General features: G+C 37.3%; 4 protein-coding genes and 1 pseudogene across 7 annotated transcripts; 1 reads left to right on the forward strand and 4 right to left on the reverse strand.

The window, feature by feature from the left end:
- LOC148569497 (uncharacterized) lies at nt 1-1795 on the reverse strand. Its single transcript, XM_088485323.1, has 7 exons — nt 1488-1795; nt 1314-1400; nt 1071-1199; nt 846-980; nt 621-733; nt 457-550; nt 1-371 (listed from the first exon to the last, which is right to left on the reverse strand). Exons 1-7 carry the CDS (start codon nt 1647-1649, stop codon nt 198-200), a joined length of 894 nt encoding a protein of 297 aa, XP_088341449.1. The 5' UTR covers nt 1650-1795; the 3' UTR covers nt 1-197.
- On the reverse strand, nt 1795-6743 carry LOC107627452 (uncharacterized). Of its 3 annotated transcripts, XM_088485321.1 has the most exons (15): nt 5775-6323; nt 4634-4909; nt 4019-4520; nt 3723-3946; nt 3538-3615; nt 3385-3450; nt 3238-3306; nt 3088-3162; nt 2961-3014; nt 2718-2804; nt 2569-2637; nt 2422-2487; nt 2244-2339; nt 2055-2120; nt 1795-1970 (listed from the first exon to the last, which is right to left on the reverse strand). In XM_088485321.1, exons 5-15 carry the CDS (start codon nt 3612-3614, stop codon nt 1796-1798), a joined length of 900 nt encoding a protein of 299 aa, XP_088341447.1. In that variant the 5' UTR covers nt 3615; nt 3723-3946; nt 4019-4520; nt 4634-4909; nt 5775-6323; the 3' UTR covers nt 1795. The 3 variants fall into 3 exon arrangements, 2 of the variants coding, with proteins under 2 accessions (XP_088341447.1, XP_088341448.1); XM_088485322.1 differs by lacking the exon at nt 2569-2637; XR_015881102.1 differs by lacking the exons at nt 1795-1970; nt 2055-2120; nt 2244-2339; ... (5 more) ...; nt 3238-3306; nt 3385-3450 and adding an exon at nt 6668-6743 and having other exon boundaries at nt 3471-3615; nt 5775-6062.
- Nucleotides 6458-10887, reverse strand: LOC107635371 (receptor-like protein EIX2). 2 transcript variants are annotated; one of them, XM_088485320.1, is made up of 3 exons: nt 9279-10887; nt 7574-9194; nt 6458-6741 (listed from the first exon to the last, which is right to left on the reverse strand). In XM_088485320.1, exons 1-2 carry the CDS (start codon nt 10849-10851, stop codon nt 7576-7578), a joined length of 3192 nt encoding a protein of 1063 aa, XP_088341446.1. In that variant the 5' UTR covers nt 10852-10887; the 3' UTR covers nt 6458-6741; nt 7574-7575. The 2 variants fall into 2 exon arrangements, with proteins under 2 accessions (XP_088341446.1, XP_016194326.2); XM_016338840.3 differs by having other exon boundaries at nt 7574-10887.
- A 3198-nt stretch (nt 10888-14085) lies between these two features.
- Nucleotides 14086-15046, forward strand: LOC110270804 (uncharacterized; annotated as a pseudogene).
- Nucleotides 15047-23687: 8641 nt separating this feature from the next.
- LOC110271340 (phosphatidylinositol 3,4,5-trisphosphate 3-phosphatase and protein-tyrosine-phosphatase PTEN1-like) lies at nt 23688-24735 on the reverse strand. The gene is made up of 3 exons (XM_021122053.2): nt 24667-24735; nt 24384-24485; nt 23688-24084 (listed from the first exon to the last, which is right to left on the reverse strand). Exons 1-3 carry the CDS (start codon nt 24733-24735, stop codon nt 23944-23946), a joined length of 312 nt encoding a protein of 103 aa, XP_020977712.1. The 3' UTR covers nt 23688-23943.
- Nucleotides 24736-26942: the final 2207 nt, after the last annotated feature.

Here is a 26942-nt window from a genome sequence, read left to right on the forward strand (position 1 = left end):
TTATAATTTGTGTTTATATATGCCTTGATTTTTTCCTTCATATTTTACCACCTGTAATACAGCTTTTGAATACATCACAGACAGTTTACCAGCACAGATAGTTTAACTATGGGAAAAAATATACATAGAATAGAAGTTGTTGATAAATGGCAAATATTTACATCATTTGTTAATTTACAAACTACCCAGCAGATGGATTACGCAGTTTCTATATCAGCAGAATTAATCTGACAAAACGGACTTAATAATATAGAGGATGGCTTCGACAGCCTTATAGCACTACTTTCTCTAATTGCCCGATCTCTCTGTGTATTCATCTCACTCAATAGTATCCGGGATGCGTACTCCACTCTATAGTGGTCCACCTCCTCCTACAATTAAAAAGTATATTCTTTTTAAACAGCAATATTAATTCAGTAAAGTAATACAGAGTTATATGGTTCTAAAGACAGTTACCTGTGGCCAATTATCCCATTGATACTTCCCCTTTTTGATGTTTTCCGGCTCAATTATCTCCATCCACTTCATAACGTACACAGCGCAGTCATAGCTGAAAACGAAGAAAATAAATTACAAATCTCATTTACAAAAGTTTAATGTTCAGAGTTACAAATTTATACCTTGTTTTTTGGCCAGATATTTTAACATATGGTGATTTAGTTTCCTTCTCCCTCTCCCCTTTCTGAAGAGGTTCCCCGCCGGCATATGTTATCAATCTTGAAAATACGTATCCCTTAAATACGAAAACAAATCAGTAATACACCCGAATGAATGGACAAGATACACCCATTACAACTAACGAAATAGACCTATCTATTAAAGTAAAGAAGACAGAGGCAACTTACAGTGAATTTATTAATGTCCTTTCTCTCATCGGTGGGAGCCTTTTTGTGTAGCGGGTCAAGTATTTGACATTTCCGCTTTCTTGTATTTATCAGCCATAACCACCAATGCCCCGCGTAGCAGACAGGGGCAAAAATCTGAAGGATTGCCACACATGAACAGTGTGTTATTTTATTTTGCAAATAAGTAAATAAGCGTACTAACAAATTTAGCAAACGAAAACTTACATATGGGTGCGAAGTCAATTTTTTTCTATCTATGAAGGGAATGAAACTCGGGTAGGCTTCCACCCTGAATTCCTTTTTCGTTTTCGGTGATACGAATTCCCCGTTTGGGTGATCCGAAAGTGCCATGCACTGCAAGAATGGGAAACAAGAAATGAAATACTAAACTTACACCCAATCGAACGTGACAAATACACCCAAATCAATACAGAAAATACACCCGAAGTTCTTAGAAGTAACACTTACCACAATATCGGGGGAGAGACAGTATATTTGTTCTTGAAATCTCTTTTCATTTTTGTTGTTGAGGATGAGGCAGATGGCAGATACAATCTAGAAATATATGCCGAAATCAATTTTACATTAATAAGCATTGTAATTGACGTTGGTGTAAAAACATTAATCTTATTATAATATTACCTGAGATTCTATATCACTTTTTGCCTGGAGGGAAGCAAGGTGCATTCTCATCAAAATGTATTTTCCTTGGCCAATCAGAGTGCACATTTCCTCATACTCGTTAGTATTGCCATCTGCATCTTCCTTCAGTCTTGTCCCCCAGATGTAGCACTTTTGTTTCATATCATCCGTAATCTGATATAATCCCCGAGGAGTTTCAAACTTTGCAGAACTTTCTCCCCCAGTCTCCCTCTGAATTTGTGGGCTTGTGTTTTTTCCCTTCGTCGCGCTGCTTGCTATTCTTTGGACCAAACTGTCCAATTGTTCTATCAAATTCGCAGCTTCTGGAGATTTTTGCCTTTCTGTCTCCTGCGTTGACGCCCCTCCTGGCTTGAATCAGTCAATCCAAGGCTGAATGATGGCACCCCTGGATCTGTTTTAGGAACATAGGAAGCTGTCCGTGCCATCATCAACAGGGCAGCAGCGTCTTCTGCATCTGGATGACTGCGTCATCATGTATAAGAATAAGAATAAGAATAAGAATATACGGATGATAAGCAAAGATTGATTTTAGTCTGATGAACTTACATTTTAGTTGGAGCTGGGGGAACCGTCGGTGTGGTCTCTTGAAGTTGTTTGGGGGTTTCAGGAGTGCTGCACAGTTACAAAAAATTAATCACGGCGTAAAAGAAACTAATCAGGAACAATATACACCCAAACTGTTAGCTAATATACACCCAAACTCCAAACAAATATACACTCAATACTATTTCTTACGTTTCTGTAGTCCCTTCAATCTGTAGCATAGGGGTTGGTTCAAAATCTGTCTCAGTGGTTGTTTGGGATGCCGGCACAAAAACCTGAATCGGGACTCTAAACAAGAAGAAAAATGAAAGGTTAACAACGCCTTTGAAAATAATAAGGTTATAAGGTTGAATATTATTGTAAAACTCACATTGCAAGCGCTTCGGACGGTGTCTGTTCCCTCACAACCATCATATTCGAATCAGACGGACTCAACCTAAAATACACCCAAAGAAATTCAAGAAATACACCCGAACAATTCAAAAAGAAGACAGGCTTTGTTTTTTTGAGAACTTACATACTTGCAGTTTTTGCTTTTTTTTCCTGCCTTTTTTTTCTTGAATAAAATAATAAAGGGCTTTTTTTTCTAAAAAAAAATATATACAGAATTAGAAGTAGAAGGGTAATAGAAGAACAAAAGTAACGGTTATTTGAAAGAGAAATTACATGCTCTGTGACGGCTGGTTTACACTACTCTGTTCTGTATGTCCTTGAGAGGAAGGAGCATCAGTTCCCAAGTTCACAGCCGGTATTCTAAGACAGATTTGATCCAAGCAACACAACAAAGTTAATATTCCAACTTATTAAACAACATACACCCAACTTGATCCACACAATACACCCAAATGGTTCCTCAAGACACACCCAAATCATGATAACAAGATTTTATTAAATAATAAAGCTTCTTACGTTTCAGACGACACATAGCGACCTTCTGTCGATCGCAGGTCAGGTTGGTTCTCGCTGCGAAACAAGAAACAATTATTAGCATACAAAACACAACAAAATATGAAATAGACAGCCCAGCAAGACATACCCCTCTGCAGCAGATTTATCAACGTTTTGCCCTAGCCATTCATCCAGTTCATCACTTGATATTTCATATGTCTCACTACATTCATAAAAGAAGATGTTAACAAAAATAATTACGACGATAGACGGTAATATAGCTTACGAGGTACTGTACCCGTCAAAGTATTGGTCTTCTTTAGGAGGTGAATACTCCACGAGAACTTTTTTCTTTTTTGGTTGTGTTCTGGGTGGAAAAAAAAGAGTACCAATCAGAAATAAAAAATTAATTTTATCACAGAATATTATGCAAAGAAGTGCTTACTTTTTTGGTGTTGTTTTTGTTTTTTTCTTCTCCTTCTCCTTCTCTGCAGGTGATGATTCTTCGCTCCTATAAGTTAATAATAGACACTTCAGTTAATACACGAAATCTTTATAATGAAGCCAAAAGAAAGGAGTAATAATTTCAGGACATTACTCATCACTTTGTTCAGATTCAGATTCTGAATCAGAATCTGGCTCCTCTTGCCTCTGCTTTCTTTTTCTGGATTCCATTCTGGAAGGCAAACAGTGATTATTTAGAACATACTAAAAATACACCCAACGTGATCAACAAAATACACCCAACTCGAAAAAGAAATTACACCCAAGTATGGTACTTACTTTTTCCCCTTTTTGATGGGGTGTTTTCTTGCTGAATCCTCGGAGTCTTGTTGAGTCTCAGACTCAGAGGTAGAAGTGTCACTGTCAGTAGCTGTTTCTGTCTCCGAAGACGATGTTGGACTCGCCTTCCTTTTTTTTATTTTTTTGATTTCTTGTTTTTTTTCTTTTTTTTATTTTTCTTTCATTTTTTCTCTTGCTCTTGTCTCCGCCATCTTCACAATCCCCTGAAACATGAGATATTTTAGCTAGCAGCATTCAGGTAAATAAAATACAAGCAACATATTATGTTTACTTACCAAAGTTTCTTCTCTTTCTGCAGTCATTCTTTCCACCAACTGCTCCTTAGTCCAGTTGGCAATCCAAGGCTTTGGTGGTCTTTCAGCCCTCTTCTTGCCTTTGTTTTCAGAAAGATGGAAGTATATTATCATGAGGGCAAAGAGGCAGCCATCAATTGCCTTCTTCTTCTTCTCCTGGTAGTCTGTGATGCCTTTGATCAAGAACGTCAAAACATGCCCCCCCAGTTTCTCTCCGATATGCCGTCCATCTTAAAAATTGGGGCGAGGTGCACGGGCGATATTTTGTTTATCGTCGTTGGCAAAAGGAACGCCATCTGTATGTAGAGGATGAATATCCTCTTGAACATCAGGCGTTCCTCTTCGCTGCCAACGCCTATTTCCATCATTTCATCGGTAAGACTTTTGAGGGTCTTACCCTGGAATCTTCTATAAATTATTTTGTCATCATCAGAAAGTTGCTTATAAAGTTGCTTATACTCAACTTTCTCAGGAAACAGATTTCCTACAAAAAAGAAAACAACAAAGTATCAAAATCGGTTCAAAAACACCCAAGCATCAACCTTAAATATACCCAAGCATGAACTTAATATACACCTATAATTTTCAGCTAGTTACCTGTTGCATTGATGCCAAGCGCATCACCTATTGTCTTTGGTGTTATTTGGAAAGAACCATATCCTGTCTTCAGTCTGTTCTCCCCAAGTTTGAAGTTGTTTGCCAGTTCCCTTAAGAGTTGGTGATCCACCCTTAGAGGTGGGACGTGCATCAACCCACCAAATCCGAGATCCCTGACAATTGCCTTCTTCTCCTCAGTCATGTTTCTGAACTTATCACTCAGGAGATGTGTGGCACACTTAAGGTCTTTCGTTTGGTTTCTTGCTGCCATTTTGTCTGAAACAAAAAATACACACAAATATACACCCATTAGTAACAGTAAGATACACCCATATGTAAGAATCAGATACACCCATTGATAACAGTGAGATAGATATTATTCAGATACATTCATATATATCAGTCAGATATCAGTCAAACATGCTTCAATATCAAGCAACATTACAAGGTCTAATAACAGTAAGATACACCCATATGTAAGAATCAGATACACTCATTGTTAACAGTGAGATACACCCATTGATATTATTCAGATACATTCATATTTATCAGTCAGATATCAGTCAAACATGTTCCAATATCAAGCAACATTACAAGGTCTAATAACAGTAAGATACACCCATATGTAAGAATCCGATACACTCATTGTTAACAGTGAGATACACCCATAGATATGATTCAGATAAATCCATATATATCAGTCAGGTATCACTCAAACATGCTTCAATATCAAATTAATTGAGATATCAGTAAGATACACGCATATATGAGTCAGATACACTCATTGATAACAATAAGATACACCCATATGTAAGAATCAGATACACCCATTGATAACAGTGAGATAGATATTATTCAGATACATTCATATATATCAGTCAGATATCAGTCAAACATGCATCAATATCAAGCCACATTACAAGTTCAAGCAGTATACAACCCCCAATCTACGGAATAAACCCCCAAAAATCAACAACAGTAGCAAGAGAACTTAGAACAAGAATGTAGAACGACGTAGAACTTAGAAGAATGACGTAGAACTTAGAACAGTGTAACAAAGAAGCAAGAATAATAGCACAGTAAACCCTAGAAGAACGACGTAGAAGAAAACTAAAATATACAGTAATCTTAATCAACTTACATTGAGTGTTCTTGCTTCGTTTTCTCTTCAGATTCTTCACGGAGAGTTTGATGTTGTTTTGATGTAGGTTTCGAACAACGATTTGTATATTTTGAACTTTGATTTTTGCTCGAAAATGGGAGCGTTTCCTTGTTTTCGAAGCGTTTTGAGAAGTGGAAGAAGTGGAGGAAGTGGAAGAGTCTGCCATACGTAACTGTTTGTGTTGAGCGCGTGATTTTGACGCGCCATGTTATGCTTCCTTATGCGCGTGTCTTCGATTTGGGCTGGGCCAACTTGGATGCTTGGATACTTGTATGTGTAGCAGGCCCGAAAAAAAAAACATTTTTATTAGACACATCCATAAAGATACTTTCATTAAATACCATTATAAATAAGAATTAGTAGAAGTTGACAGAAATATTGTTGGTAACGTAGCGGGATTGCAAAATTAAACATAAAAATGATGAGAAGTTGTGAATATTCCTTCCAAAAAAAAGAGTTTTTCAAATAAATCAAGAAAATTTATCAACTTCAATTGTCCTATTGTTAAAATTTATCTCCTCTCATTGTGTTTCTTGAAATGTTAGAGGAAACCAATGCTTTTTGAAAGCTTTTCTACTTTCTTTTTCTTTGAAAGAAGAAAATATTAATTTTATACGAAAATGGTAAGCATGAACTGAACAAAAACAGAACTACCACAAGTCCACAATAACTAATACTTTATATCGTCCCTGAAAATAAATTACAGCAATAAAACAAGGCCAAGTTTCACAATCACACCAACATAACAAAACAAACACTATGCAATATATATAGGTGAATCACACTTCCACCCTGCAGGCTGTAGCTACAGCAGAAAACCTAAAAAAAGGGCTAGAATAAGAATATGCAAACATAACACTTATTATATTAACTGCATCTCCTCTTCTTCCAAATGGATACACATGCATGAAGATTCTGGCTATCACAAACAAAGCTACTCTTTTGCCTGAAAGATATGACAACATTACATGTTAGATAATATTCAAAATACATATAAGTGTAAAAGAGCACAACTATACATTTAAGCAACATAAATGCAAGCCATATCCCATATACATATTTTATTACAAAAAAACAAGTAGACATAATTACAATTGTATATATATAAAGCCTAAATGTATAATAAAAGAGTCTGCATGTATAAAAAGTGAAAACAGTAAACATTCTCTTGAGTATAGTAAGTATATCAACAGAAAATAGGGTAGCACTAGAGAAATTAAATGAAATCGACTCATACAAAAACACACTAAAATATGCACTCTTAAACCAAAACTAAGTCACGCATCAATAAATATATAAAACCAAGCTTCACACCCAAATATAAACAGTGATAAGAAAAAGCATCCTGCCCAAACTTCATCAATTCGCACCTACAACATAACCTTTAACGCATGGAAATCCTTAGAAAACGTGATACTTATTCTCAACAACATATCCACTTCAAATGGATAACTATGAAGATCTTCCTTGCATCAAACGAACTCATGTTCGGTAAAATACAACATATGTTTGCTAGGAACTAATATTATAAGTAAGCTACTGTTTTAACTAGGAAGTAATCAACTAAGCTATGTTTTAACCATTAAAAAATCAATAATAAATGCTTTATTTGGTGTGTCCAACTTAAGGTTTCAACTATAATAAAGTACATTTTAGCACTACTATATTTTGTTTTGTTTAAATAGATCAGATATTAATTTTTTTGGTATACCAATATTATGAATATAACAACTATATCAACAATAACAAAAACTAAAAGAAATGAAAACGGTGCATACCTTCATGTTTGAGATCTGATCCTTTTCAGTTTGGCCACCTTGATCGCTGTAAATACATAGAGCTTGTCACAGACATCACTCAACAACTTGAAATAAGCATATCTCCAAGATTTCTTCAAAATCAATGAGAAGCAAACTCCCCAAAATGCCATAACAAATCCAACAGCCATAGCAATGTAGAACCCCTCGCTTACAAATTGTTCATCATCATCACCATCAGCATCATGTTCACTGATCTGGTGACCATGAATGGGACAAGTATTGTTGAGGGGAGCACCACAAAGTTTTGGATTTCCTGCATAATCAGAAGCATCCCTTGTTTGAAGTTGCGTGCCAAGTGGGATTTCTCCAGATAAATCATTGTATGACAAGTCAAGAACACTGAGACGGTCAATCTGAGCAAGCTGTGAAGGAATTGTTCCTGACAAATGATTTCTGGATAGATCAAGAAAATCTATTGACTTCAGCTGTCCAATAGTTGAAGGAATTTCTCCACTGAACAAGTTTCTTGAAAGATTTAAAGAAACCAAGCCAATAAGACTCATCATCTCACTTGGTATTTTCCCTGTTAACTTGTTGCTGGAGAAATCAATACTTCTCAACAATCCCAAGGTGCTTCCATATTTTGACATTTTCCCTTTCCATATGAGTGATGTGCTATCATTATAAATTCCGATGGTAAAATTATAATGATAGTCATCGGTAATGGTTGCATTTGAATTTGCTGGAGTGGCCATAGCAGAAAGATTACTTATGCATTTAGGTATATTGCCAGAGAGAATATTTTTAGAGAGGTCCAAGACATGGAGTTCATGAAGATTGCACATGCTTAATGGAATGTTACCATGAAAATTGTTGGAATGCAAGCTAAGTACAAGTAGCTTTGAAATATTATCTCCAATCCAGGTTGGTATTGTTCCTGACAACTTATTACCTGCAACATCAAAAACTTGTAGTTGTGTGCAATTATGCAAGGATGATGGTATCTCTCCTGAAAAATTATTGCCTTCAAAGTGTATTGACTGGATATTTCTTAAAGACCCCAGAGATTTTGGCATATTTCCATACAACTGATTATTGGATAAATCTAGGACGACCAACGACTCAAAACCCTTCCAACAATCCGAAAGTTCTCCTCTAAGGTTGTTGTTTGACAAATCCATAAATCTTGTGTATTTGGAAGAATTTGCACATAAAAGAGGATTTGCAGTTAAAAATCTGTTATTGGACAAAAGAAGTTGTGAAGCATTTGAAAGGAATGCTGGAATTGGACCTTCAAATAAATTGAAGCTCAAATCAATTGAAAGAAGTTGGTTAGAAACAATAGCTGGTAGAATTGAGCCTTCAATTTTTCCTCGAAAACTGTTGTGAGAAATATTCAAATTCCACATCTGAGGAAGGGGTTCCCAAAACCAATTAGGAACAGTGCTAGAAATTCCAGTATAGGAAATATCCAAATGCTCAATCATCGTTTGGGTATGAAGCCATGCTGGAAAGTTAGGCCCCAACTTGCAATAGGCCAAATAAAGGACACTTAAACTGAAAGGGGGAACCCACTCCTCGCTAACATTAAAAACTAATGCATTATGAGACAAATCCAAAGAGCCAAGATTGGAAAGTCCTGAAAAGTGAGCTTCAGATATCAAACCATGCAATAAGTTATTTGCAAGGCTTAACTCAATTAAGATGGATAGTTGTCCAATACCTTCATGTATGGTTCCATTTAATCTATTGTTATCAAGTCGTAACTCTTGCAAAGATGAAAGATGTGAGATGTCAGGCACCACCCCTGTAATTGCATTCCATCCCAAATCCAAGACTTGTAAGGGTTTATGAGCACAACGAGAATACTCTCGAATATATTCATTGAACTCCCCTGTCAAGTTGTTCTTGGATAGGTCAAGGTATGCCAAATTACAACTATGAAACAAGGATAGAGGTATTTGGCCTTTGAGCTCATTATTTGCAAGATTTAACTCCTCAAGGGAGCTCAATTTGTCCCCGAATGTTTCTGGTATGGTTCCTGTTAAACCATTATCATTCATTCTCAGAGTAACAAGACTACTACTGGAATTCATTAACCATGGAAATATGAAGGATGCATCCCTTAAAGAGTTGTAAGAGATATCCACGAAAGACAAAGAAGTGGAGAAATTAGCAGGGAATGCAAGTGATGCAGTGGACACGGAATCAACAAGATTGCAACCATTCAAGTCTAAATATTGAAGATGAGAAAGGCTACTCACTTGTTGCCAATTGCTGGCACCACTTAGATTCACCCTAGCAAGTGAAAGATACCTCATGGTTGAAAGTTCAGATAGCCACTGTAAATCAGAACTTAATGACATGGTTTTGTCCCAAATATAATAAGAAGGATGGAGATCAAGATACTGTAAACGAGAAAGGTTTTTGAATTGACTAAGAATGGTTCCGGTGAATGCATTGTCACTTAGATCAAGATGTTCCAAGGATAAGAGATTTCCAAGCTGAGGAGGCATTGTTCCGGTGAATGCATTGTCACTGAGATCAAGATGTTCCAAGGATAAGAGATTTCCAAGCTGAGGAGGCAGTGTTCCATTGAAGTTATTAAGACTAAGATCCAAATATGTCAAGGATGACATATTTGTGAGTTGAAGAGGGAATCCTCCAACCAAATTATTGGAACTAAGATCAAGGTACAATAAATGGGAGAGATTTGAGAACTGAGAAGGGATTTGTTGCGAAAAATGATTCCCTCCTAGATCAAGATACTCGAGAAAGAGTAGATTTCCCAGTTGAGGGGGTATGTTTCCATCGAAGAAACAATGAGAGAGATTGAGATGTGTCAAAAAGGTTAAAGAGGCAATGAAAGGAGGGATGGATGGGGTGAGAGTAAAGAGACCACTAAGGTCCAAATACTTCAAATGATGTAACTCACCCAGTGATGGGCTTATGTAGCCAACTTTCAGTTCATCCAATTCAGGGGGATCGACATGATGATGAATATCAAGCATGATAACATGGCCTGTCTGGTTGCTGCACTTGATGCCTTCCCAGTTGCAACACTCCTTCTGCTGCTCCCCATCTCCCCATGAAGACAGCCAATCAGCATCCGTGGCATTGAAGACACGTTTGAGAGAAAGCAGAGCTTGCCTTTCACTCTCAATGCACTTCACGCTTGGCACCTCCACTGCACTGCTCGTCCATGCAAGTAGTTGCACCATCAACACCGCATAAACTACGCCATTCATCATCATCACTCCAACCACACAATATTTCAAGTTAAGTTGTTGTATCATATCATATGTGTGTGCTCAACAACCTAAGGCCATATTTCCAATTTATAACAACTGATTCAAATTAACAAAATAATCAACGCGTACGTAGGTTATACTCACAAAATACATAATGAGGACGGCAAATTCCACAAAGACTAATTCAAACCAAAGATATATATAAATCCAATATAAATAACTTGTCATGTGTGGCCTAAATGCTTCCACTCACTCAACGTATTCTATACTCATGACTCATGACATGACTTGAACTATTGACTTAACAAGTTTGATGTACGTTGCATTATTATATGAGAGCCTCAACACTCAACACCAAACATATATTCCTAGAGTAATGTTTGGATAAGCGTACAAGTAAATAATAATAAATATTTTTAAAATACCATTTATATTTATATTTTATACACATACTCTCAAATATATAAATATTATTCTTCAAAAATGATATTCATAAATTAAAATCAGCCATTAATATATTTATATATAAATACATGTTTGATTGAATTTATTTTTAATATGTACTTATATTTTAACATGTATTTTATATTGATAATTGACTTTAATAACTAATTTTAGTATATATATAGCATAATAAATTATTCTTTCGTATATTTTGGACAAGAAAAATTGGCTTTCTTATCCCTTTCAATGGGTTTGTGCACTTTCGTGGATATTTCAAACTAGGATAGTAAATAAATGAAAAAATTTAAGAAATTAATTCTCTAAATTTTTTTTAACAATTAAAAAAATAAAATATAATTTTTAACTTTTTAATATTTTTTTTATATTTTTTTTGCCTCACTTATAAAATTAATTGTGAAATATCACATTTTACTGCTTTAATGATTAAAAAAGATTAAGAAGAATGTTCCCAAAAATTTGTAATTGAAGTTGACAACAATGATCCTGCATTTTGGACAAATACTCTGACATTCATCTCCACTAATTTTATGTCAATTTTCTCATCTATAGCTCAAGCGTCAAGACTTCTCTAACTCTCACTATACTTTCGTAAAATGTTAATATTATTTTTTTGGGTAAAAAACCGTAATAAGCCAAGGGTAGTTTCGCATTACGTAAATAAGCCAAAAGCAAAATCGTTTTAGCAATGAGTCAAGGCCTATTTTTATATAATTCGAACCAGCCTAGTTCAAACTACATTCCTTAGTAAATCAAACCAACATGGTTCGAATTAGGAGAAGAAAAAGTTGAAGGTAATTCGAACCAAGGTGGTTCGAACTCAAGCTCCACATAATTCGAACAAGGCTAGTTCGAATTATGCCTATTCTAGCAAACCATGTAATTCGAACCAACCTGGTTCGAATTACCCTTCTCGTGGCTCCTTAATAATTCGAACCGAGCTGGTTCGAATTACTAGTGATTCGGCTATATAAGGAGTTCGAATCAGCCTCATTCGAACTATTCTTCCCTTCCCCTACCCCACCAAATCCCAGAGAAAACGACCCAGATTCTCTACGACGAAGACCTGAACGGAATACTCTGCTGATGGGGGACGATCCGGCACAGTTATGTCGCTTGGACGGAGTTGCTCATATAGCCGGGGTCATCAACGAGGAGGTTAGTACAGAAAAATCTTCGTTGTAGCGGTATATGTGACTTAGTGATTTTGCATGCGGGTTAGATGGTGGTTTAGTTGGTGGTTTATGTAGGTGGTTTATGTTAGTGGTTTATGTTAGTGGTTAATGTTGGTGGTTTATGTTGGTGGTTTATGTTAGTGGTTTATGTTGGTGGTTTATGTTGGTGGTTTATGTTAGTGGTTTATGTTAGCGGTTTGTTTTAGTTGTTTTATGTTAGCTCTTTTTAGTTAGTGGTTTATGTTGGTTTCTTATGTTGGTGGTTTATGTTAGTTGTTTTATGTAAGTGGTTTCTGTTAGTTGTTTTATGTAAGTGGTTTGTGTTAGTTGTTTTATGCTAGCTGTTTTATATTAACGGTTTTGGTTAAGTTGTTTTATGTTAGTGGTTCTACTTAAGTTGTTTTATGTTACCGGTTTAGTTGTGCGGTCTACGGGTTTGTTTTGCATGTGGTTCTTGTTCATGTAATTTTATGCGGTTTTATTTAGTATAATGTTTTGTTGATGATTTATCGTGTTGGTTATGTTTGTCGTTGGTTATTAAGCTGGTTCTAACAATGCGGTGCATTTCATGCGCAGCCTCAGCGATGCATCAGGAGCATGCGGCGGCAGCAGGGCATGCGACTGGATGATAGATACGTTCCGTACTTGCAGATGGCCGGTCTATACCATCTTGCAAGGCTGAACGATAGATGGTTCCGGTTAGACGAGGCCCTTGTCAGTGCATTCGTCGAGCGATGGCGTCCGAAAACGCACACGTTTCATATGCCGTTCGGAGAGTGCCGTTCGGAGAGTGCACGATCACACTCCAGGACGTGGCATACCAGTTGGGTTTGGCAGTAGACGGGCGTTACGTGAGCGGCTGCCTATCAGAGTTCCATATATACATCCAGGGTGGGCGTCCAGCCTGGGAGTGGTTCCAGGAGTTGCTTGGAGTGATACCTCCTCCTAGATAGCCAGGTTCAGAAGTACGCAGTGAACTGCAGCTGGTTTCAGGAGACTTTTGGTGAGTGCCCTGAGGGAGCCGATCACGAGACTGTGCGCCGATATGTCCGTGCGTACATCATGATGTTATTGGGCACGCAGTTGTTTGCGGACAAGTCCGGCAACCGCATTCACATCAGATGGCTTCTGTACGTAGCTAGGCTGGAGGAGATGGGTACCTACAGCTGGGGTTCTGCAGCACTGGCATGGTTGTACCGGTGCATGTGCCGATTGGCGAACAGACATGTTGTCAAGCTAGCGGCCCACTTCAGCTACTTCAGTCATGGATCTTCTGGCGATTTTCTCGGTTTAGGCCTGCACGGTATGAGACGTTCAGCTGGCCATTGGCCTCGAGGTAGTATACTAAGCCTTCTTTATTTCAATTTAATATACATTACTCCGTGTTTATTAATAATGTATTACATATCCTAAACACACATTTAAGTAGCTGTAACACATGTTTATGATGCAGGTGGTCCGGGTACAACCCTTCCGGTAGCGAGAAGGGTCCTAGAGTGCAGATGTGGAGGCTGAGGATAGACCGGTTACAGGACAGGGAGGTCAGTACGCTACTTAATAAGTTTTTCTATTTAACCACACTTTATAAGTTGGGTCCATGAGTTGCCCTGACATTGGGGAGTTCTCCGTGCAGTTTATCTGGATGTCGTACAGCAGCCCCGACATAGTTCAGGTTGTGCATCCAGAGGCTTTGGAGCCTTGGCATATGGCTTTGTGGCGGTCTGTGACGTCGCTGATCTACTTTGCCGTCATAGAGTGGCATCAGATAGACCGGGTTCTTCCGCAGTTCAGAGGGGTGCAGCTCCGTCCGAATCCTGCCCTGAACATCGACTTTCTGATGTCGAAGGACGGCAGAGGCGGTGATCGATGGTTTCCGTACCATTTGCAGAAGTGGCATCTATATTGGGACGACCGTGCGGAGACCGTGCTGAGGTTCGATGTTGTTGCCGACCCTGGACCGTCGCATGAGTTCCTTGAGTGGTGGACTCAGCATGGAAAGAGGTTCCTGTCTCCGGATATGCACTTGAGGGATCCGAGAGCCGTTCCTATTCCAGTTGAGGCCTCACAGCGGGGTGCTGGGCGAGTTCCTGACATGGATCGTCCTGAGGACGTGCCGGACAGACGGCGGGTTGAGAGGAGAGCTCGTGTAGGGACACGACGGAGCCAGCGTGACTGGAGATGGCTTGAGCATGCTATGGACGATGATGACGATGCGGGTCCCGCTGGAGGCGGACGACGAGGCCAGAGAGGGATGCGGAGAGGGCGTGGTGCAGCGGAGCACCCTGGTTGTGACGAGGACGACGATGACGACGATCAGCATGGGCCCGTGGGCGGGGATGGTGCAGGGGCAGTAGCAGTTACTGGTGTTAGTACCCACGATGGCGGACATGGAGGTGAGTGGTATGGGTCAGGTATGGGTGACGGGGCTGACCCTGGTGACGCTCGACTCGGGTCGGGGCCTCTGGGAGATTACTTCGTTGGTGTACCCGCCGATGACCAGCCTCAGTAGGAGGGTACCCCATGGGTTATTCCGGGATCACAGTGGTCAGACTTCCTTGCCTCAGATACGCTTGATGCGGACTTCGGGGGTCAGCAGTTTTTAGAGGAGATTACCACCATCATGCAGGAGGACATGTCGGCCCGGAGACGTGGTCAGACCTCCGGCACGCAGGCACCTTTAGATGTCGATCTGAACGAGCCTCCTACGACATCCGTTGCCGACCATTTTGGTTTGGGAGGTACCCTACCCTCCGCCTACACTGCTGCATCACATTCAGTTGCCGGGCCGTCTGTGGCACCCATCCATTGTACGCCACCTGCACAGCCTGCCCCGGATGAGGAGGAGGACGAGATCGAGGACGAGGAGCCGCTTATCCGCAGAGGTCAGAGGACACGGGTACCCCGTCGTTGCTTTACGGGCTCGCATCTGTTTAGATGATTCATGTTTTATGTATGCTGGCCATGTTAACTTTTGTTGTTATCTTAGCTTTATTTCACTTTTGTAGTACGCCACAATGTAATATTTTGATTTACTTATTAAAAATTGCATTCACCAGACTTGTAGAAAGACTCAAAGCGAAACATAACATATTCATTAGTTAACCCACAGCATGGCCAATACAACACACAAAGCTCAACAAGTTACATGAGTGCTTAAATAAAACATCGAAGCGCGAAACTTAAAAAAATAAGTACCAAGACTAAGAACATGGCTACTAATGGCCCCCTCTGTGAGACGATCCAGCTAGCTGTGGGCAATTCCGGCGTGTGTGTCCGGGTTGGCGACATAGGCCACACCTCTTTGGCCAGTTCGGATCCGCCTCGTCCATATTCGTCCGCATCCTAGTGGACCTCGGATGACCCTCTCTCGTACGCCTCTTGTTAGGGTCTGGTATCACAGTGGGCCCGTTGTATGGTGGCCAGAAACCCTCCGGGATCGGAGGTGTGAATCCAATCCGATACACACTGAATACCGAACTAATCCGATAGACGCTGTGAACATAAGAGGTACAGGTCACTCGTGAGTAGGCACAACATGCAAGTGCGTGCTGACACGGAAAATGAAGTGCCTGAAAGTACCCGCAATCACATGTCTGAGAGGCAAGCGATACTCTGTAGCTACCCAATGAGAAAGAGCCCGTCGGAGTGGTCTCCGCTACGGTGAACTCGGAGTTATCCCGGTCATACAAAGTCACCGTGAAGCACCTGACCGTCTTCAAGTTGGCCTCAATACACTTCACCAAGTACTGACTGAATTGTTGTCCGGTTCCCATCTGGGCCTCAGCCTCTCTCCCCTTGCGAACAAAGAGTTTCGCAAGCCTTCCATATGTTGCCTTCACCAGAGAGCATACAGGGAGGTTTCTGACACCCTTCAGGATTGAGTTCACACACTCGGAGATATTCGTCGTCATGTGACCGAATCTCCGTCCCTCATCACGATGCTGAGTCCACAAGGAATAATCAATCCGGTTTGCCCACTCATACATCGCCGGGTCTTCAGACCGAAGAATATCAAACCAGTAATCAAACTCAACCTCGGTCTTGGCATATGCCGCATTCACTAGAATCCTTCGTGCGTCTTTGCCCTTGAAGGTAAGGGCAAAATTAGCCGCTACGTGTCGAATGCAGAATGCACGGTATGCAGATGGAGGTAACCAACCTCTGTCAGGAGCCTCAAGCGCAGCCTTGATGCCGTTATGCCTGTCCGATATAACCAGAAGATCGGGCTGCGGTGCCACATGCTGTCGAAGGTGGGAGAGAAAGAATGACCAAGACTCTGCATTCTCACCCTCTACTAGTGCGAATACAACAGGTAGAATGTTGGAGTTCCCGTCCTGTGCAATCGCGATGAGCAAAGTACCCCCGTACTTCCCATACAGATGGGTGTCGTCAATGCTAACTAGGGGCTTGCAATGGCGAAATGCCTCGATGAGCGGTGGAAACGTCCAGAAAAGTCTGTGGAAAAAAGCTTGAGACTCGTCTACTTGTCCACTAACTCAAACGGGGCTCGTCCGTAGGATTGCAACAGTACCGGGCATCGTCAACTGGACTCCCAACACCCACCTGGGGAGCTCGTTGTATGACTCATCCCAGTCACCGTATATGAGGGCAATAGCCTTCTGCTTCGCCATCCAGACCCTCATGTAAGTCGGCCTAAACCCAAAGTGTGCTGCCGTGACATTTAGGAGCACCTTGATGCTGACGAATGCATCAGCCCTAACCATTGGCATAATGAACGCCGAAATCCCATGATAATCCAAGCTCCTGTGGTCACTCGAGATGGAGGTCGCAAGACAAGTGTGAGGTCCATTGTACCGTTTGACCTCCCAAATGCCCTTGCGCTGCCGCAGACTCAGTCGAATCAACCATGTGCACCCATTCCCAAACTCAGAACACTTGCCCACATAACGGCGATGATCAGACTCCACTACCTTGTACTGTACCCCTCGCCGGATGCTGCAAGTCTTCACACTTAACAGGGCCTCATCTTTATCCTGAAATTGCTGACCAACCTGGAACTCTGTCAGACCAGCAGTCCCTTCCGCATCTCTAGCTCCGAATCCAACAGAGTGCCCTGAAACACCCTCCTGCCTCATGGCATCCAGGTCCAAAGAGGAAAAATGTGGTGGATACTACTGTGTGCCAGAACTAGAACCACCGACCGCCAATGCAGGCTCAGTCGCTCCAACCTCGTCGCCGCTGTCATCCTCAATCATATCCAGCTCGACGTCGTCCTCCTCTACATCACCCAACAATCCGTCTCCGACGCCAACCGGTGGAACGCCCTGTAAAGCGTTCGGCAGAATATCAACTGATCCTACCACGTCGCCTACTCCGTCATTGAGATCAACAGCAAAAGACGGGGAGGCGACAGGTTGGACCGCTGGCTCGTACACAGGGACGGACGAAGAAGCAACGGCAGGCCTGGAACTGGAACCGACTGTCGTGGCTACAGTGGTGGTATTCCGGTTCGAACCCCCTGAGCTGGATACCACATCAACCAGCTTTGCCAACAATTCTGGTGTCCTCACCTCTGGAAACTGCCTCCGACAAAGAAACATGACTTGCAGGTCCTCATCACTACCAATCGTGAAACAATCATACTTCACGGTATCCTGCAAGACCGTGATTGGAATGCGATAGAAAAACTTCTTAACCCGCTTCGCACCTTCCAGACAAAGTTTCATCAGCACAGATCTAACAAGGTCATCATAGCTCGTCGTTGAGTTCACGACAATACAGAGAGGATCCTTATCTGTGAACTTCACACCGGAACGAGTTTTCCTCTTAATGGATCCTCTGTGGTGAACCAAAACAACAAAACTCTCCTCACTAGCCATCTTACACCCTCTAATGAGAGAAACTCACGTTTACAACCATATATATACTGCTCTGTCTACCACTAAATCGAACCAGCCTGGTTCGAATTAGGGTTTGTGTAATTCGAACCAGCTTGGTTCAAATTACTTGATGCAGCCTCTCTCTCTATAATTCGAACCAGCCTGGTTCGAATTATATGATGCAGCCTTCTCTCTCTATAATTCGAACCAGCCTGGTTCGAATTACTAGCAATGCTAAATCGAACCAACATTGTTCGATTTACTTGAACCAGCTCCTCTATGTAATTCGAACTGCATTGGTTCGAATTATTAATGAATACAGTTCGAACCACTGTGGTTCGAATTATATAAATATGTGGTTTGGCTCATTACTGAAACGATTTTGGTTTTGGCTTATTTACGTAATTTCGTCCTGGCATTGGCTTATTATAGTTTTTTACCCTATTTTTTTAAAATAGTTTATAAAAACTATGTTTAGTAAATCAAATTAAAATTTTTTTTAATAAATATAAATAATAATTATATTTAATAAAATAGTTTTTAAAAATTAAAAATATTATACTAAATATAAATGTAAAAGTTAAATTTAAAAATTAATTTATGTTAATTATATTAGACTTTTTAATTTTGATAAACATAGGTCAATTTTAAAAAAATTTACTTTAGATACTTTTTAAAGCATTTTTATCTTTTAAAAATTGGAAGTATAAATACATATTTTTTTATTTATCAAATAAAAAATAAGATACTGATGCTATATATTGAAAACTACAAACTCTTTCTCAAAAAATTTTAACAAATAAACCAAACCTAATTCCGTAGTCAACACAAATATACCTTCATAATTTTTTATTTTTGTGGTCTCATATACCTTCATATAAGTTCCCTCAACAAATTAGAGAAAATCATATACTTAGAATTCTAACAATTTAGTGCTAACATTATTGCTACCAAGTGTTCTAAAAATAATAATTAACGATATTGATTTTTTTTTTTTTTTGTGAAATCAATCATACTATGCGATGTACATTAAAAATCAAATACTAATAAGTTATTGCTATATAGAAATATGTTCTTACTATTTTATAAATTTTTTATTATACTATTGTAAACAAATTTAATTATTTGTCGATTACAAATTTAATTATTTTATTAAAAAATATGTGGATCAATATATATAAATATACAAAAATATATAATAACTAATTTAGTGACTAATATTTAATAAATATAAAATATTTTATTATAAAATTATAACACAAATATTAACTTTTTAAATTTTTTTTATAATTTAATGCATTGAAAAAATCAAATATTCTTTTAGGCTCATATTTAAGAGCAATGCTACAAAGACCAACGAACACATTTTATTATTTTTTATTTATAATTAGAAATAATATTTAAAAGTGTTTAGCAAAAAATATGATAATGAATTAATGGACTAAAAATATTAGATTATTAACTAAAAGTATTAATTAATATAAATTAAAATTACTGGTTTTTTAACTTTTTTTTCCATCTTTAAACGTTCTTTATTAAATAAAGAGTGTTATATTCGTTATTAATTAAACAAATTTTAATTTTTTATTTATTATATTTTATACTAATAGTTTAGATTTAAAATTTAAAATTTAAATTTATAATTTATGTAAATTTTAGAATTTAGGATATATGATTCCAAATTTAAGATTTAGAACTTAATATTTAGATTTTAAAATTTAAAAAGCGATACATTTCTATTTTTTTCGGAGTGTATTAGCATTTGCCATTTTTTCATCTATTCTCTTTAAACAATGTAAAACACACTTTAATCAAACCCCATCTAAAATTTCTTTTCAATAAATTCACCTTCAGGCTTCAGCGGGTATTTTATATGGCTTTATCATGATAAACAATAGAATTACTCAACAGTCAATATTGTTATTGTAACACCCTATCACACAGAGCTTTACACTTAGAATGTAAAATAAAGATGGTGTGGTATTATAACTAGGGTTGGAAGTGAGTCAAGCCAGCTCATGAGTTAGCTCGAGCTCGACTTGTTAATAGCTCGATAAGCTAAGCTCATGAGCTAGTGAGTCAAACTTGAACTTGGAATTGAGCTCATAAATTAAATGAGACGAGCTTGAGATTCGATAAGCTCAGCTCATTAGTTCATGAGCTGACTCGATTATATATATATATATATATATAAATATATATATATGCATTTAATCTATACTTTTAATATTATATATATACATATGAAATAGTAATATATAATTATATATATTAATGATCTTAATTATTTAAAATTTTATATTTATTTTTTACATATAATTTTGATGTGGGACATAAATAAAAAATTTATAATTTATTGATAGATAACAATATATAAAATTGATCTTTTAATTTATTTTAAAAAATATATAAATTATAATTTATTGATATAGAATAATAGATTATGTATTTATGTTTCTATTATTTGAGCCAGCTCGTAAGTTTTTGGTGAGCCGAGCATGAGCTTAAGAAATAGGGTCGATTGTTAATGAGTCGAGCCGTGAGCCAAGCTCAATTTTTGTGAGTCGAGCTTGAGCTTGGTCTACCTCGGCTCAGCTCGGCTCACTTCTAGCCCTAATTACAACCTCTAAAATAAATTATATACATATAATAGCAGAAAGGATATAATATACGAGGAGCTTGGAGAAACAGGTACAATAAAAATCGCGAAATAAAGAGCGCAACGCTCAGATAATGAGTTAACTTACGTGCCAAGAAAGTTATAGCTAACAAGTATAAGATAACAAAAACTAGGAATAGATGGCCAAAGATACAAAATAACAAGCTCCTAATTCATCCTGCGAAGCCAAGACTAGTCGGAGAATATTTACATAAATATATACATATCCAAAACCCAAAATTACATAAACAAAATCCTATCTCTCCATAAGTCTCTAAGAGGAGCAAAATAAACAAGTTATTCGGAGAGAAAGTTAGGTACATATATACATAAAAAAGAAAACCCCGAAAATCACTCTGCTTCAAAAGTCCAGACGCCTAGCGAGGTGCCTCTCGACCTGCATCTGAAAAACAACAATATAGTATGGGGTAAGAACCAAGGGGTTCTCAGCATGGTAAAGGTGTCACGCACATAATATATAAGGTCCTGGGAATGGCAGAGGCAATCCTAGAACGCTGACACTCTGATTATCAAACTTAAAGAATAAAAAACGAAAGCCATATACATGGGTGGTTGTCTAAGGTTCTAAACTTAACCAACTCTATCCAAAACCTTTTCCTCTAATCCTCCAACTCTGGTGAAACCACAGACAGACAAACAGGCAAAACAAGCACATATAGAATATAAATGCAGCAGGTAACAATACAGCAAGTAAGCAGAATAATCACGTAGACAATCTCAATTAATGTACAAGCAATCAAAACACACAAATGCATGTGATGCATGCCTGTCCTATGGCTGATGATATCATCTGTCGGTTATATAACCAACCCGACATGTCCTAGTAGTTAACCATGGACTGAAACACCCATGCAGAGCAAGTGGGTTTGAACTACAATCCCTTACTACTACCCGCTTAACCTAGAGTCAGTGAAATAACTACTACTGCAGCTACTACCCAAGCGGGTGTTTAAAAGCTCAACTTGGAGCAAGTGGAATAATCCACTACTCCTGCTACTACCCAGGCGTCACAAATACTGACCTGGAACAAGCGGAACAAACCACAATTCTTGCTATTGCCCTGGTTTCACATTCAGGAATCCATGATCATTTTTATTATCATTTCAATTCTTTTATAATCATTCAAAATTCATAATTAACTTAGTTTTCATCGTTCTTCTTTCTGATCTCATATCTGTAGCAAGTAAACAATCCCACTGCCTACTACCTGGGGGTACAAACATTTCATAATCATTCAATTCATTCAAATATCGTACTTCAATATCAATCATTCAACCATTTAAACTATTCAATTCTCACTCCCTCAACTCATTCAAAGTTCTCAATTTAATATACTTCAAGTCAATACTCATCAATAACATTCATCAACACAATTCCTTTAACAAACTCGACTAGTTCATAATCAGTTCATCACTAACCACTTTTATAACAATTCCAACCAATTCCTCAATACCAATTACGTCTCCATCCTTCCTCAGTCATTTCACATCTAATTACACAATTCAATTCTTAATTCACTATTCATAAATATTACAATTAACAATTACCTTTATCATTATCAAAGTTATCATTCATTAACCTCCTTACCACATCAACTATATTCATACTATAAGACCAACAATTTATCATTTCTCAATAAACCAAACATGCAATGCCAACTAAACAACCAAATAAATTCCAACACTTATAATTCAACTTTTCCTAAGTCGTCTAGCCTAAGTTTTCACGAGACATTATATATTAAATACGAGAAACCAAAACTATACCTTGGCCGATTTTCCGTTAATCTCATAACACCTGAAGTGTTCACCGCACCACAAGATCCACCACTCCAGTCCCACACCAATGAACCCAGCCTCCAAAATTCAATCTCTAGCTTCCAATCCCTCAAATTGTTTCCAATCCACAACCAATTTCAATCTAACATCTTAATATTCACTATAATCAACATAGAGTTCACTAATTCAACATTTCACAAAGGAATTGAGGGTGCTTACCTGACCCACAGCTCCAATGAGCTAAACCCGACAATTCTCGTGAGTTAATTCGAACCTAAACACCGAATTCAAGCAAAATCTAACATGATTACACATTGAATTCGAAATTGGGGAATAGGAAATTGAAAATGAAAACGTGGATTTCTTACCTAATTGACCACTAGGCTTTGTAGAGCTCCACGCTGCGGTCACGTGGCTGCAAACGATGCGGCGATCGGAGCTCCGGATCAAAAGTTATTTGGATCCGGTTCACCAGTTTGGTTCATTCGGCCCAATCTTGGGCCAAATTCTTTAAAGTTAGTGTCAAAATTCTTATTTTAATTAACTCTATTACATTAAAATATAAAATTTTATTTTCTAATTTACTAAAAAATTAATTTATTTATTTGCAAATTATTTACTAATTTCTCGGGTTTTACAGTTGTAATAGCTTATTGGTCTATCTTTGTTTATTTGGTATTTAAGTGATAGTGAAGTTAATAAAGATAACAAGCTTAATTATTTTATTCTACAATATAATGCAAATGTTACCTTAATTATACAAATGGTACTTCTTAGTTCTTACATCCATGTTTTCATTATCAAATTCTTTTTACTTTCATTTTTATATTTTAACACAATTGGATGACATGGAACACAAATGGATGATTATGGTGCATAGCAACTTTAATTGAAATTAAATTCTATGTGAAAACATAGCAACTTTTGCATTATAATGTGCTTTGAAACCCCATCTTCTCGAAATGCTACTCAAACATCAAAACAATACAACATTTGCACTTTCTCCTAATGTCTTGTGCCAATAAAAAAATTAGACAGCAAGACTATTGAAAGAATGAATGCAACACTACACAACAAAACATTGATGGACTCATTTATGATTGGATATAATTTTCTGCTGTTTTTTTTTTTTTGCAGCACACGTTAGTGTAATGTAAAATTGAACATGACCTTTCATATTATCTGTTGCATAAATATTATGATCACAAGGAAACAATACTAGCATTGTCACTATTGGATACACTTGATGAATTGGCAGGACCAAACAGTAATTCCAAGCTAAAATCACTTCCACATATTGATCTTCCTTTCTTCCCAACTTTGTCCAAATCCTGTATTCCCAGCTACAAAATAGCAAAAGGAAACAAAGTCACATTTTTAATGTAAATAGTGATAACAATCAAATTGGTCTTTTAGTTTTCACCTAATGATGATATTAGTCTCTCAATTTTAATCTGTAAATCAAGTTGGTCCTTCTGTTAGTAAACTATTATCAAATTGGTCCCTCAGCTTACCTAACATCATACTACAGTTGTTAATGTTAGTAAAAGTAAGGGACTAATTTGATCATGAAAATTGGAACATCAATTTGATTGTTATCTAACTGTAAATATGCCAAAATAAATTGATGCAATAAAAGTACCTGTACCATGCTGTTTTTAACAAAAGCTGTATTGAAACAACAATAGAAGAGACGGCCTCCTATCATTTTCTCATAGAATATGACACGTACATCTCCAGTTAACTGTAAACACAAGAAATCTTATCAGAAAAGCATGTAGCTGTTTCACATTTTCATGCATAAGCTAAAAAAGAAAACAAGGTATGTTCCAAAGGTTGTTGCTAGTAAAAAGTTGATTAGAAGATCCTTATGATTGGTGAAGATGGATTGAATGTAGTGTTAAATACGATTAGTGGTTATTTACTAGGATCGGTTGGTCGAAATAATAATCCAAACAGGTTTTCTTGTATATTGCAGGACTCTCTGTGTCCATTTGAACAACAATCCGAGGTTCTTCTTGTGTTCCATCTTCGTTTTCTTCTTCGATATAAGAAAAGTAGTAGCGAGGACTGTTGGTTCTGTGATAGCCATTCTTAATCTCTCTGCAGCACCCTCGGAAAATTTCCACCGGCGGACGATAAATAGTTGGTGAAAACTTAGGTGCAGTCAACTTTACGTAAAATTAATAACTGATTAGATGAAAATTTAGTCAAATCAGTCAAATTATTTAATGATTCTCAGCCATTAACTTCACGTGAAGTTGACTGCATATGAGTTTTTAGCTAAATAGTTATCTAAAGTCATAATTATAATTGAATGAGTTTATACTATATAAAAACACCAGAACTAGAGTTAATTTAAATAACAAACTTATTGCGCTTTTTAAATTTGTTTTCAAGGCTAATATTATCGAATTTTTTTTTAATTTTAATTTTCAACTTTTGAGTAGACAAAGATATGACAAATTACATGATACATTATCACTCGGATTTTTAGACCAATAGATTCAATACCTAGTAACTTAATAAGTAACTTAATAGGAAACACAACTACTGCGTTAATATTTAATTTGGCTCTGGAATTTGAAATTGGATTCAAATTGATCCCTAAAATTATAATTGAGTCAATTTGAATTCCAAAATTTATAATAATAACTCGCATTAGGCCTGAATTGATTTTCATGAATAACATGCTGATTTTACATGTTAATTTATTAAGATTTGGACTTCTCATCTAAATTTCATGTAATTGAGATCTGCTAGACCTCTTAGAAATTTGACTGACTTCCTAACATCTTTACAAAGACAACAATAACAAGTTCAATTTGAAAATTTTGGGGTTCTAGGAGCAGTCAAGCTCCTAGAAGTTCTAATAAATCTCAATGTGCATAGAATCTAAGTGAGGAATCTAAATCGCAACAAGTTAATGTACCAAATCAATACGCCACTGATGTAGATTAACTCAATGATTAATGTGAGTTACGACTATAAATTTCTGGGTGTCTAATTTGAGTATATTAAAATTTTAAGAATTAAATTAAGTCCAACCTCAAATTTCATGGGTTAAATTGACTATTAACTCACTACAAACACTTTCATAACAACACATAAATCATCCATAAAAATAAATCACAGCAACAAACCAAGGCCAAGTTTCAAAGAATCCTCTTCCACACTCCACCCTGCAGCTACAACAGACAACCTAAACAGGGCTAAAATATGCACACACAGCACTTGTTATCATCTGCATCATTACATTTTGATGATCTCCTTCCAAATGGATACACATGGAGATCCTGGTTGTATCACAAGCAAACCTCTTCTTTTAACATATGATGTTGTCTACCCTTTTACCTGAAAATATACAACAAAGTTACCATCTCATATACATTATCTTTCAGTATAACACAAGAACAACTTCACATTGTTATTACAATTTTATAGACGACCAACACTAATCCTAACTATATCTACATTATCACAATTCTTATGATCCAGAAGAACAATACTATCTACTAATAATTGCTAAAACAATGCATATTTTTTCAACTTACATCTTATCTTATAGTGAATAATTTCAAAATATATGGATGCCTGGATCTGGATGGATATATTATGTTTACACTAATTGTACCATAAATAGCTAATTAAGAGAATCATGTAAGCAGTTCTACGGATTCTAATACACGAAAATGGAAGGGTTACATATCTGTATGTATACTTAAGGTCTGAGTCTCTTTAATTTAGCCATCTTAATTGCAGCAAATACATAAAGCTTGTCATATAGATCATTAAAGAACTTGAAATAAGCATATCTCCAAGATTTCTTCAAAATCAATGAGCAGGAAACTCCCCAAAACCCCATAATAAATCCAATTGCCAAAGCAATGTAAAACCCCTCAGTAAAAAATTGTTCTTCGTGATCATCATTTCCATCAACTGGATTCTGTGTAGGAATGAGACAGGTTTTGTTGAGAGGAGCACCACATAATTTTGGATTTCCTATATAAGCAGATGCATCTTGATGAGTTTGGAAAACTCTAAATTTGTGATGACTAAACATTATTAATTTTATTAATTACAAAATTATTAAATTGATTCTAACTCTTATTTGTTAAATTAATAATTTTGTGATGTAGGTTTTTAATTGGGCCGAATATAAAAGAAAAATGTTGCAAGCCCAAGTGTGAATTATTGTTTA

The sequence above is a fragment of the Arachis ipaensis genome, chromosome B4 (assembly GCF_059453495.1).
Source record: "Arachis ipaensis isolate K30076 ecotype BB chromosome B4, ASM5945349v1, whole genome shotgun sequence".
NCBI lineage: Eukaryota > Viridiplantae > Streptophyta > Magnoliopsida > Fabales > Fabaceae > Arachis > Arachis ipaensis.